At 29.6% G+C, this 14,130-nt stretch overlaps 2 protein-coding genes across 6 annotated transcripts in view; one reads left to right on the forward strand and one right to left on the reverse strand.

Annotated features, from left to right (window-relative positions):
- Galt (Galactose-1-phosphate uridylyltransferase) overlaps positions 1 to 10,624 on the reverse strand; it is a 56,620-nt gene extending 45,996 nt beyond the window's left edge. The window contains exons 1-2 of one of the 2 annotated variants that reach the window (XM_075361848.1): positions 10,604 to 10,624; positions 693 to 862 (exon numbers count right to left, since the gene is read on the reverse strand). In XM_075361848.1, the coding sequence (XP_075217963.1) occupies positions 693 to 800 (108 nt within the window). In that variant the 5' untranslated portion in view covers positions 801 to 862; positions 10,604 to 10,624. Of the gene's footprint in view, positions 1 to 692; positions 863 to 9,930; positions 10,268 to 10,603 lie in introns of those variants that run through there. The other variant, XM_075361800.1, reaches the window with a different exon arrangement.
- LOC142322468 (acyl-coenzyme A thioesterase 9, mitochondrial-like) overlaps positions 10,274 to 14,130 on the forward strand; it is a 122,157-nt gene continuing 118,300 nt past the window's right edge. The window contains exon 1 of one of the 4 annotated variants that reach the window (XR_012755931.1): positions 10,274 to 10,621. Coding sequence is in view for 2 of the 4 variants with exons in the window: in XM_075361621.1 (XP_075217736.1) it covers positions 10,548 to 10,621 (74 nt within the window). In the remaining 2 variants the exon portion in view is untranslated. Of the gene's footprint in view, positions 10,622 to 13,560; positions 13,837 to 14,130 lie in introns of those variants that run through there. The other 3 variants (XM_075361646.1, XM_075361621.1, XM_075361699.1) reach the window with 3 other exon arrangements.

Genomic DNA, 14,130 nt, shown 5'->3' on the forward strand with positions numbered 1-14,130 from the left:
CCATTTCAAAAAAGGAAAATAAATAAATATTGGTTGGTGCCAAATATGAAGAACATCAACTCAGCTTTTTTGTATTTTTAATATGAAAATATCTAGCCTGACCAGGATTTGAACCCTGAACCTTCCCGGATTAAGTTAATGTGTTGTGTGATTTTTTTATGTGATACACACACATGCACGCGCACACACACTCACAGACTGGCATTAGTTAGAAAACTGGTTGAAGAAAACAAACTCCCAACAAGGGTTAGGGTTTTGTACAACTTGAGCAACCCACGAACAGAATTACAAAGTAAATGAAATGATACTTATCTTATTTTTTATTCAAAAAAACACTTTCGTGGGATCCCACATCATCAGTTGTATGTAATTTATATTAATATAAAATTAAAATCAAAAATATTTTTTTTTTAAATTAAAATTAAAAGATTAAACATTAAAATTACAATCATATATAAAAAAAAACATATGAAGTCAATTAAATTAAATAATTATATATACGTGTATATATATATATATATATATGTCATAACTAAAAAATTTAAAATTAAAATTAAATTTAAAAATAAAATAAACAGAAAATTTATATTATTTAACCTGGCCAGCCAATGTTACATTAATGAGTGGATCTGAATTATAAGAAGATAGACTTAAGTGTAAAGAATGAAAGAAAATACAACTATCTACTTTACCTCACCATTTTGACGCTTAGCTCCAGGACAAAGTGGGTTATTTGGATCAAATTCTGGAATTTCATCAGAAGGAACAGCTTCTACCTGCCCGCTCCACGGCCTCTTCATTCTATGAGGCGATACTAACACCCATTCTCCCTTCAGAGGATTATACCGCACATGCTGATGTTCTAAAAAATAATAACAGTGTTGTCAGGTAAAAAATATAAGTACAATACCTGTAGACAAAAGAAAAAATTTAAAAATGTTAAGAAAACTATACAATAGAAATTCCAATTGATATGTTGGAACACATAAAACATGGATGGTAATGAATTTTCCGACTTCTGTGATGGAGTGGAAGTATCTAAGCTTTTCATCTGAAGGTTCTGGTTTTAAATCTCAGTCATGCATGGTATTTATCATACGCTACAAAATGTTGTTTACATGTATTGTAACCATTTTTCAAGTTTATGAAGTAGATTAAAAAAAAGAAGTATTGCATTTTATGTGTCCTGTTTAACATTTAATTTCTGCAGTCAAATGTTAATAATTGGGAAGGAATGTGTATGAAACAAGTATTTCTGCTAAAATCCATTCATTAGTTTCTCAGAAAGTGCTGGAGATTCAATTCTGGCACACATTTGATTTTTTGTTTTTTTTTTTAATTTTGCAATACATGACATGTCAAATCACCTTGAGATAAACAGGACAGTTGACGACAAAAGAAAATAACCTGGGAAAATTTAACATATAATAAAAAAACTCTTAATGTAAAAATGAAGAAAAAAATTTTAAATAAAAATTTAGCAGGGTTCCTACCAAATTTTAAAATACATTTTTCATGACTTTTACTGACCAATTTAGTATAAATTTCCTGACTTTCATAATGTTATGTTATTGCTGTTTACTCCCCAAGCTTTTTTTTTGTCATTTGACTGATTTGATGCAGATTCCCTATCTAGTGCCAGTTGTTTCATTTTGGTATACAAAATCATCATCATCATTTTGGTACATCCTACATCCCCAACAATTTGTTTTACATATTCCAAACATTGCCTGCCTGCACAATATTTCCCTTCTATCTGTCCCTCCAATATTAAAGCGATTATTCCAGGATACCTTAAGCTGTGGCCTACAAGACTGTTTCTTCTTTTAACTATTTTTTTTCCAAATGCTTATTTCTTCATCTATTTGCTGCAACACCTCTTCATTTGTCACCCATTTGATTTTTAACATTCTCCTATAGCATCACATTTCAAAAGCTTTTAATGTTTTCTTGTCAGGTACTCCGAACATCCAAGTTTCACTTCCATACAAAGCTACGCGGCCCAAACTTCTTTTGCTAGTTTGCACTTCCTGTTTATAGTATAGTGTCGATGGTTCCTTTTACTTTCTTCATCACTAGCATTCTTATATTTTATACGTTCATCCATCAGTTGCAACATAACCTCTGAGATCCAAGATTTTCTACCAGTTCTCTTTGATCCACCTAAGTTCGCTTCTGCTGATTTAAGAATTTCCTTTTTAACATTCTCTCATTCTTCTTCTACATTTTCTACCTTATCTTTTTTACTCAGACCTCTTGTGATGTTCTCTTCAAAAATCTTCTTTACCTCCTCTTCCTCGAGCTTTTCTGAATTCCATTAATTCATCTGACACTTTTTCTTCAGGTTTTTAAACCCCAATCTACATTTCATTATCACCAAATTATGGTCGCTATCAGTGTCTGCTCCAGGGTAAGTTTTGCAGTCAATGAGTTGATTTCTAAATCTTTGCTTAACCATGATATAATCTATCTGATACCTTGCAGTATCGCCTGGCTTTTTCCAAGTGTATATTCTTCTATTATGATTTTTAAATTGGGTGTTGGCAATTACTAAATTATACTTTGTGCAAAACTCTATAAGTCGGTCGCCTCTTTCATTCCTTTTGCCCATCCCGTATTTACCCACTATATTTCCTTTCTTGCCTTTTCCAATGCTTGCATTCCAATTTCCAACTATTATTAAATTTTCATCTAATTTTACATGTTTAATTGCTTCATCAATCTCTTCGTATACAAACTCTCTCATCATCATCATGGGCGCTTGTAGGCTTATAGACGTTAACAATCGTTGTCGGTTTAGGTTTTGATTTTATCCTTATTACAATGATTCTATCGCTATACATTTTGAAATACTCTACTCTCTTCCCTATGTTCATTACTCCCTTCCCTCTTGTTCATTACAAAACCTACTCCTGCTTGCCTTTTATTAGAAGCTGAGTAAATTATTCTAAAATCATCTGACCAAAAGTAATTTTCCTCTTCCCACTGAATCTCGCTAATTCCTAATACACTACATTTAAGCTATCCGTTTCTCTCTTTAAATTTTCTAACCTACCAACCTTTTTTAGACTTACAACATTCCATGCTTCGACTCGTAGAATGTTATTTTTTAATTTTCTGGTGACCCCTTCCTTAGTAGTCCCCACCCGTAGATTACCTTCGAAATATTTTATCAAGGAAGGTGCCTCCATCTTTTTTACATGAAAATACAGAGTTACATTTTCTTGGAAAGAAAACAGCTGCAGTTTTCCATTGCTTTCAGCTGCGTAATACTCAGAAGATTGAAAGATTGAGTGATGTTGATATGGCCGTTTAAGTCTTTCTGACCTATGCCCTTAGCAACTACTAAAAGAGTAAAACATACAAATGTTTATTTTTTTTGCAGCCTCTACCCTCCCTGTAACTGCCAAACACATGCCATATTTTTTATTTATTACTACATTCATATTTAAAGTTTATTTTTTAATGATTTTTTTACAGTTTACATTTAAAATTCAGGCTATTTTTTGTGATAAATTGTTTTAGTAAATTACAATGAAAAGTACAAAAAAAAACAATAATTAAAACTAAGTTTCTTGCATAAAAATGTACATCATGGTAATTAAAAGTAACACAGATAAGAAATAAAAACTAACCAATGCAATTTTTAAAAACAATTGGCTCGCACCTAAGATTGTTAAAAAGTTTTCACAAAAACCAGCTTACAATATTTTGCAAGGTAAACAAAAAACAATATTTAATAACTTGGTTTGCATAAAAATGCTAAGAAACACAGATTTCAATTTAACAAAGAATATATGTATGATCACAACTTAAAGGAAAACTAAAATCACTGTGACTGAAGGTAATACAGATAAGAAAACTAGAATAGAACAGCGTATTTTACACAGAAAACAAACATTTTATCATTTACTTGAAAAATATTTTGTCATTGTTATTCGTATGTATTTGCAGAATGCCATAAAAATGTGGTGCAAGGCAATGCTTAATGACATAAGAGCATTTAGTAGCTCCAAAGCTGGAATTTTGATGATATACAATCATCAGGAATCATAATTTTAAAAGTTGCACTAATATCTTCACATGACCTTAACGATAACTTATTTTGTACAACATTGAGAACCCGTACAATCTCCACCTTAGAAACATCGTCTTTTTAACAAAAAGAAGTAATTGTGTTGTGTCATTTTGCGTAAATGAAGCTGAGGATTCGGATTCAAATGTATCATTTGCTGCTGAAATGCTTTTACTCTGACCACAAGATCCAGGCAAAGAACACACAGATGTATCACAACTGTTTATCAAAGTTTTAGTTTGGTGAGTTGTAGTACCACTGGGAGACAAAAACTTTTTCAGTGAAGGCTGAGAATTCCTTATCTTAATTATTTTATTATGCTGCTTTCCCACACTGTGCGAAGTCACTGCCTTTTAGCCATATTGCCCAGTCCAAAATGGTTTTTACACACATCACAAAAAGTATATTACAAAGCATTATATACATCTCTTTCTTTTCTCAACCAAGTGAATTCTGGGTTAAGTTTATATCTAACCATTGGTAATTAAACAAAGTTTATTTAGATGCCATTTAAAAGCAATTAATTACCTAAAACACAAAAAAAATTCATAGTAGTTTGAGAGAAATTCTAAGAAAACAATTTTTTTCTTGGAGAAATTTTTCAATGGTAACTTGTTAAAATTTCACCATGAAAAAATAAACTGCAATTTGGAATATTCCTCCTGTAAAGTAAAATAATAATTGTAAGAATATAAAAGGGAATGTAGAACTGGACATGTAATGGCTGCTTGATGCATATAATTGTAATGTGTTGGGCGATGGGGTCACCACCACCACCACTTCCCAATGCCAGGAGAGTATATCAAATACATTTTCGAATTACTTAAAAAAATATTTTATTAACAACATAATCATAATTCGGTAACAAAAATGCAATTCTCTGATATTTTTTGCAACTTTTCCTGACTTTTTCCAAAAAATTCCTGACAAAATTTATATTTCCAAATTACTTGAGGTGTTATAATACTCTCTCTTTTCCTGTTAGCCTCCGGTAACTACCGTTAAGATAATTTTAGAGGATGAATGAGAATGATATGTAATGAGTGTAAATGAAGTGTAGTCTTGTACATGCTCAGTTCGACTATTCCTGAGATGTGTGGTTAATTGAAACCCAGCCACCAAAGAACACCGGTATCCATGATCTAGTATTCAAATCCACGTAAAAATATCTGGCTTTACTAGGACTCGAACGCTGGAACTCTCGACTTCCAAATCAGCTGATTTGGGAAGACGCGTTCACCACTAGACCAACCCGGTGGGTTGAGGTGTTGTAATACTGCATTTTCAAAAACTAACTGTACGACTAATATAATTAATTCAATTGAAATTATACATTATTTTTGTATTAAATTTATTAAATAATAACAGAGCATATCTTTCTTCCTTTTGTTTGAATACTTCCTACTTTTTATTGAATAAAGCAAAAATCATGTTTTTGAATAGATTTTGAAAAAGTCCTTTCAAATTATATAATAATTATGTATATATAATATATATGCATTATGCTCTCTGGATTAACAGTTTTTTTTTTGTTTTTTTTTAACCTCCACCGCCGTTAGGCATTCTTCAGAGGATTGAATGATTTGAAGATAAATGATTTGTAGCGTGTGTGAAAATGCCATGCCTGACTGTAATTCGAACCCGAGACCTCCGAATGAAAGGCCGAGATGCTACCACTCGCGCCACGGAGGTCAGTGGATTAACAGTTTAGTGGTGCTTAACATAATGCATGTTTACTATTAATTTGGTAATTGAAAGAGACAGAACACAGTATTGTTTTCATTAAACAAGTAAATGAATAACATTTTTAAATTATTAAATATTAAACTTTTCACTTTCAAATTAATGGAAATTTTTCTCCCTAAGCAGAACTATTTGTTTCTTTTGTTTAGAGCTCATATTTGTTTCTTTTCAATAGAGCTGATAATTAGCTACAAGGAAGAATAAATTGCTATTAGTTTGAAAGTGAGAAGTTAAAAAATTTTATCAATGTTACTTATTTTCAGAGTGTGTAGAGATCAAAATGTCATGTTTGACATGAGAAAAAACATTAATAGATAGCTTGCAATGATGGAATTGAACAGCTGAAGTAAGCATAACAATAATGTTAAGTAGGATTCAAAGAATGCTGAGAACAGATAAACTGCAATTATATCTAGACGAGACAGAAGCTATCATTAAGCAGTCCAGAAATGAGATCAGAGATACAGAGTTTAGTGCAGATGATTTGATTCTAACTGGTGGAAACTTCAAATTTTTTTAAAGAATTTCTAATATCATTACAAAAAAAAAGGTGGAAGTACAGAGCAGCACCAAGCTAAGCTGGTTTAATTACTTAAAAAACATATACTCTTCACAGTTTTCACAGAATAACAAAAAGAGAGCTAACAACACTATTAATTACAAGATGCATGAAAAATGAAGCGCGATGAAATTATTAAGATAAAAATTAGAAGAAAGTAAGGGATCCAATTAATGGACATGAATAACGGAAACAGAAGTAAATAACAGAAAATTTTGATATAGTCAAGAAGGAACGTGTGACAAGAATATGATCATATAGAAAGTAAATAAATTAAAAGTACAATGAAGGTGATGGGTTCAAGCACAATTTAATATGCGCTCAGCTGTGGGTAGAAAAAAGCTAGATGGCATGAAAGGTAAACGAAGTCTTGGAAAAGTATGAATGTAGTACAAAACTTGGAAAAGAAACCCACTTACTCAAGAGAAAGAATCTGATCTTCAGGGTCTGTATTTCTACATACAGTCAACAAAAGAATTCTGTATAAAGAATTTCTGCGTGATTTAATATTAAACATCATAGCCTTTTTTACACAGAAAGTAGTAAAACTAAATTAAGCTGACTATAAATACAGTACTAAATATTATCTATCCTAATTTTATTCAGCATGTAACATAAAAAATGTTCTAAAAAGGAATTTCAAATGCTAATAAAAGGAAGGGATCAAGCAGGAGGTAGGAAAATAGACTGCATAAGATCTGCAGATGACACGAGTTGTTTTTTGGAAGAGAAGCAAAAGGTGGTAGTTGTCGGTTATCTGGACACCACATATTTTTCACTTTTTCACCCTTTTTTTGTTAAAAACTGCCATCATAGCACATTAATTTAAATTTAAATTGAAAATGTTTATTTCAATTGAAATAATAATTATCTTAGATAATATTATCAATAAATAAATAATAATGCAATAAAACCACAGTGCACAACAGCGTAACATCCAGATAACCAGTAAGTACCAAAAAATCCTATTTGAAAAACTTATTTTTCAAAAAATATTCAGATGTTTTTAAAATCAAATGACAGCATGACAGAATATGGCATATAGGAAATAACTGTTATCAAGACAAAAGCGATGGAAATGGGGAACCATAAGACAATATCTTTACAGATGTAGGAAAATTGTTAAGAAAGTAGTATATCTACCATGTAAAGATGATAAAATAGAAACAACTTGAAATCAAAACAAAAATGCCAGTGAAAAGTATCATTTTCCTGAAAAGAGTACTGCAAATAAATGCTGTAACAATACATTTTATTAATTGTAACCAAACTGAGGTACTGTAATAGATGTTGAAGATGAGTTGCTAAATAGATTTGAATAGCAAAAAGAGACCAGACATTTCCTGGTGTAGGAAATGAAGCAAAATTCTTGATAAGAGGAAATACAATTTTTGAAAAGAACAGTACATTAAAATGAGCCCTTAAAACACCATTAGAAACTGAAATTGAGTGTCACTATGACATAAAGTCAATGCCAATTTTTTGACAGAAAAAATTGGATGCAACCATTACTGACTGGCTAATAAAGTGATGCATTTTCTGGCATTAAAATCACAATTTTGCATGTTTTTTGTTTTTTTTTTGAAAGAATAATCCCCAACTTTAATCAGTATTATACTATTTAAAAAAAACAAAAAACAACCCACAAGTGGTTCACAAAGAAAAGTTTATGTAAATCACATCAATATTCATACAGTACACCACTTGAAAGTACTAAAGCCTACACAGGTTAATCTGAAAAAACCATTTAATTGTACATATCTTACCACTGCAGGCTTACTTTAAAAACAATTTAGTGACGACCACGCAAATCTAGCTAGAACTTAAAAATTGAAAAATCTGTTTAGGATTACTATAAAATGTGAAAAACAAGTTCACAAACTAAACTATGTCTAAAACTAGGAAATTGCTATATTAATAAAATACACACTTGTGTCAATTAATGTATGTGCTCTGTAATTTGTAGGGTTTTGATTAACGTTATTCTTTCAAGACTGTAGGCATAAGAATGGAGATGACCAACTGTATAATTGGCCTTCAATTAAATTTTCCAGTTTTTCAATTAAGTTTGTACTGCAATACAAACTTAATTTAAAAAATAAATTTGTTATAATTATTACCAAGTAAGACAGAGTATAAAGAGCTTCTTTACGCTATTCATTTACGAAAGTCTATAGTAAACACGGATCCTTTCAATCTAATTTACAAAAGAAATAAAAATATAAAATTCAAAATTTAAAATTGTTAACAGAAAAAATTACTTTTTTAATGGAAAAAAACTATGTTAATTAAGTCATGAACCGTGGACTGACACCAAAATCAAGTTGTTTTTCAATATAACACTATTTCATCAATGTTATTGCAGTTAAACAGAAACAAAATTAATTTTAAAACAGCAGATACACTGTAATATCCAAGAACATCAATTTTCAGTCTGTTGTCAGTAGACTATAAAATAGAAAAGATTTTAAATACTATATATTTACTATGACCAGTTCATTCCACTCAAAATTAACTAAATGAGTTAATCAGTTAGTTACTCCCAGAGTAAGTAATCTCTCTCCCTAAATAGCTTTACAGTTTGTGTATAAACTTCAAAGTCCACTTTTATAGTCTAGTGGAAACTGTTTTAATACATAGTTAAGGATTACAAATAAAAAATCTACTGTTGATCTACCATTTTATAGGAAAATGTTATATTGGGTCTAGTTTTTTGACACAGTATCTCGCTATGGCTGTCATCAATGAAAGTTTGGTAAATGTAATGTAATAATTGTTAACTGCAACAACTGTATCTACAATTTATATATTTGAACAATTTGTACATATTATACCAATACTTTTTAAGGTATAATTGTTAAATTATTTATAATTTATCCATTATTTTTCAGTTCTCCCATGTAAATTTGTAATTATAGAAAATACATTAATCTCATACATTCTACTAATGTGAAAGATAAGATTTGTGAAAATTTGGTACCACGTATGCTCCAAAAGAAAATCAAATTCTATAACTAAAATACATGATAATATTTAACAGTTAATGAAAAAAACCTGTACAATACATGTGCTGAAAGTTTGTCCCTCGCCAACTGCTATGTTTAGCGTACTAGTCATTGTATTGCACTAGTCTGTTGTGTTTGAATTTTACATACAAATGTGTTATGTTAGTAATTGGATGATATCTGGTTGGAAAGTACAAAAACCGCTCACCCGTTCTGCCTAAACCACCCGACAGTTCGGTTAACAAAGAGACAAACCATTAGCTCACTTTAGCGTAAATAAAACATGCTAATTTCTGATGAAAACAAAATATGTATGACAGTAATCATGCTAAAAAAGAACTTTATTGTTTTACTTGGCAAACAATAAAGTGATAATAATATTAAACATTAACAAATAATATAGATATTAATGTGTATGAATATTATAAAACATTAGCAAATAATAATGCCACTAGTAATTAAACTCAACCGTTGTTTCTTCACGCCTAAGAATAAAAATATGTCAATTAGAAATGTAAAATTTTTGGTTAAAGAAACATTCAACTTACCATCAGCTTGAAACTCCATCGTGCCCAATTTCAACAGATCAATGTCATGAAAAGGATACTTCTCCCATTAATATATTTATAAATTAATACTACAAAACATCAATCATTTACCAGATAACTACGTCAGATGTTATCTAGGTTATAAAGTGTTCTTATTGAATGACCTTAGCTGATAACATTAGACCATAGTGTATAATAAATTTACTTTCTTAAGCACCAGTAACTAGTAATAAAAAACTGATAATTGTTATCAAGTTGTTTGTTTTGTAGCGTACAATAAATAAAATTTTGAGTTATAATAACTGCAATCCAAGTTAACTTTTGACATCAAAAGGATTCAGAGCTCGTAATTTGTTAACTTATAAATCATTATGCGAGCAGCGTGATTCTGCTGAAGAAAAACTAATTTCAGTCCTATAAATGTTACTAAAAGATATCAGCTGCGAATGAAGTCATCTTCTGTTATAGCTCATTCGCTTATGGAGTGTGCGAAATTCACGTATGGTTTGCATTGTTAGAAGTGGGCATGAATGGGTGGGTTGGTTTTAGGTTACATGATACTTTTTATTCAGTATTTTGTAAGTTACCGCAGATAAAGTGTATTTCTGATCATAATTATGTTCTTGGCAAAGTGTAATTCATTAGGATCGTTAAGAAGAGGTGTTACTGTTACCTTGAACGCCAGGTCGTTGTAAGTTATCCTCAAACTATGTGTCTCATGGTTATTGTAAGAAATAAATCGGTTTTTGTTAGGTTAATTCCTAGTTAGAGTTAGGCAGTACATGATATTTTGGAACCTACAATAATTTTTTTACAATCTCGTTTTGCAGTATTAACGCAATCTTGGCTTAGTGTTCGCTAATTTGTGAGAATTCAAGTAATTATTTCATAATTTTACCCCCAGTAACTTTGTTAATTGATTTGTTGGAAACTGTAGGCCTTTTGAAAAGATAATTAAAAAAATAATTTTAAAACACTGTGAACCGCTGTGAGATTTTTGTTTTATAATCTTAATGTTAAAAATAGAAAATATCTGTTTTAATTTTTAATATGGTTTTATGTTAATTAGCCCTGAGCAAATACATCTTACTGTGGTTTCTTGTGCCTTATTCATGCGTATTTTGGGTATGCAAATGTATTACAAGTATTTAGAAAACAGGAGAACTGTAAATAATCATTTACATATGATCAGAATAAATTCGGAAAATATAGTTTTTATAATTTTATTGTTAAATATTTAAGCCACTTTTAAAGTACTGAACTTTTACTTAGAGAACGTTTTGGAACCAATTAGCTGCAACTTTTTCTGAAGAATTACTAATAGTATTATTGTTAATAGCATCTGTCTTAAAAAGGTTAGGAAACACCCAAACAAGTTAGGTATATGATTGAATAATGTGTTTTGCAAAATCTTTCTGTCGTGCGATGTATTCCCTGTATAAAAAATTGCTCCTTATATGTATGGGCAAATTCAGTAAGCCCAGTTAAGTATTTAGGACACAGTCTCTACTGTTTAGAAAACAATTTTAAAATCTGCTTATAATTGTCAAGTTAGCAGTTTTATTTTAATAGAATACCCACTTTTAATCACATGTAATTATCTTTAATTAAGATTTTCTAGTGTTAATGTTAATTTCATTACAAAACCGTCTACCCACAGACTGATTTGGGTAATTTTATGTAAAAACTGCTAGTTTCTTTTCATATTAGGTTAAGACTTATAATCAAATTAATTATAACCACTAAATTACTACTACTGTAGTATAACCACCATATATACTAATTACATTCATTGTATATTGTAAATTTACATTCATCTGCACTGTAAATTCACCCTACTCTACTCCATATCCCGTCGCTAAACAGTGATATAACATCTGGCATGATAGAAAAAACAGCTTTAGTGGTCCTTTTTGTTAAATGATCCATATTTAGAATTTGAGTCGAATAGAATATAGAGACTGTGGAAGTCGGGCAATCCATCCAACTTATCGCTGTTTCATTAAGATAATTAAATCTGAACTTCAATTCATAAATAATTTCCATAAACCCTTAGGTAGGTGATACATGTATATATATATATATATAAAATACATAATTATATATGTGAATTTTTTAATTTACTTAGTACATCAATGAATTGAATATTTAAAAGAAAAATTTTAATGAAATTTCAATCTTGGGCCCTAAATTTATTTTTAATTTGTAAATTATCTCCCAAACAATATTTGCTTGAGTACATTATGTAATGTTTTCTTTACCCAAAAAAGAAATGTTTTGTAGCAGAATTAAGTGCCTTTACCCAAGGTGAAGGCCTGATTTCGCAAGCTTAGCAAAAATAATTAGAATGTAACTTTTTTATGTGAAATGGAAATTACAGAAATAATTAGAATGTAGTTTTTTTTTGAGAAATTGAAATCACAGTCCAGGTCCAATGTCAATATTTATTCTGTTTTGATTACTTAAACATGCAAAACAAATTAATTCTGATAAAGTTCAATTTTAAAAGATTTTAATAAACTTCTTTATTCTTCACGTACATCAACATTGTACAGTGTATAAAATTTTGTTTGTAACATTACATAATGTACTCAAGCAAGTATTCATTGGAAGATAATTTACAAATTAAAAATAAATTTAGAGCCCAAGAGTGAAAATTGGAATGCCAAAATACTTCTTCAAATTAAAAAGTGAAATAAATAAATGATTAATTTTGACATTAAATATTCAGTACATATGTGTGTATTATATACATATGAATAACAACTACCTGAGGATTTATGAAAATTCTTCATGAATTGAAGTTCAGGTTTAATTATCTTCTGTAATAAACAGATTAAACATTTTTAACTAAATATTTTATTTGAAACTTGCTAATATACATATGTCAAATATGTTGGCAAACTTCTGGCAACATGGTTTATTCTATTGCATAAAAATAGCAATTAATTGTTCTGTATCAAAATTATAGTTAGAAGTAGCTGATTTTATCACAATCAAATAACTAAGATTATTCACTGAAATAACTGTTTGTTAAATAAATATAAGAGGTCTTGTTTGTTATCGCACTGCCAAGTTTAATTATGGTGGAAAAATAAAAACTTTTTTTAATTAAAATTAAAAATTACAAAACAGTAAAATTATGTTGGCTCAGTGTTCTGACAGTGTACGTATATCAACATAATCTAACCAGTTGATATACATATGATTCATCAGTACACTGAGTCAACATAATCTAAACAAACAACCTACGCTTGCTAAAAGACTTTTTTTGTTTAATACATTGTAATAATATGTTTAATATGTTGTTTTTTGATAATCAAGTTACATAAAAAAAAAATGTTGCAACAATGACTTAACAAGTACCATTCAACATTATTAAACTTATTCTCTCGTGTTACAGAAGAGGGCTGTTAGATTTCTATTTGGCTACTATGGAGGCTCATATAATCTACACTTTCACCCACTGTAATAGTAATAGCTAAGTTTTATATGAAAGTTCAGTAAACAACTCTGCTGTTTTTTTTTTTTTTTTATGTACACAGTGTAGTAGTAGGTTGGCACACCTTTTTAAGTACTTAAGAATACTACAATATGAAAATCTAAAATTAACACAGTGCATAGGCTGGTTATTAGAGAAAAAATGCTGATTATTGTCTCTTAGTTCCTGCTTACCAAGTAAAAATGATTGAGTGAATATGTACGAACATAACAAAAGCTAAAAAAAAAAACAGCAAATACGTTAAGGCTCCTAAAAATTTACATTGTTTGCATATAATTTACTCCACAGATCAATGAACATTGTTATCAAAACTCTCCAAGGTAAATTGTTTACTAAAAGGAACAGTTATAAATACGCCTTAACTTTTGTGGTTTGGAAAGTCTTCAAAAGTCCAACTATAGGAGGTTTGTTTGCAAAGTGGTGTTATTCTGTAAAATTTGTTGAGGCTTTAGAAGTAATTGTCTGTGATATGGATGAATACATTTAAATCAATAGTTGTTTTTATTATTATATACTAATTTCACCTCAGTTAAACACAATATTAAATTTGACTTTTACCCATGAACATTCATAGCATTAATAAGAACTTTAATGAATTTATTTATTTGTTGTAAAATATTTTTGGCATTATAATTTTGACAAAAAATTTTGGTTTAACCTGCTACAAAATCATTAACAAATTCAACAAAGTTTATTAT

This window comes from Lycorma delicatula, chromosome 1 (assembly GCF_047948215.1).
Source record: "Lycorma delicatula isolate Av1 chromosome 1, ASM4794821v1, whole genome shotgun sequence".
Taxonomy (NCBI): domain Eukaryota; kingdom Metazoa; phylum Arthropoda; class Insecta; order Hemiptera; family Fulgoridae; genus Lycorma; species Lycorma delicatula.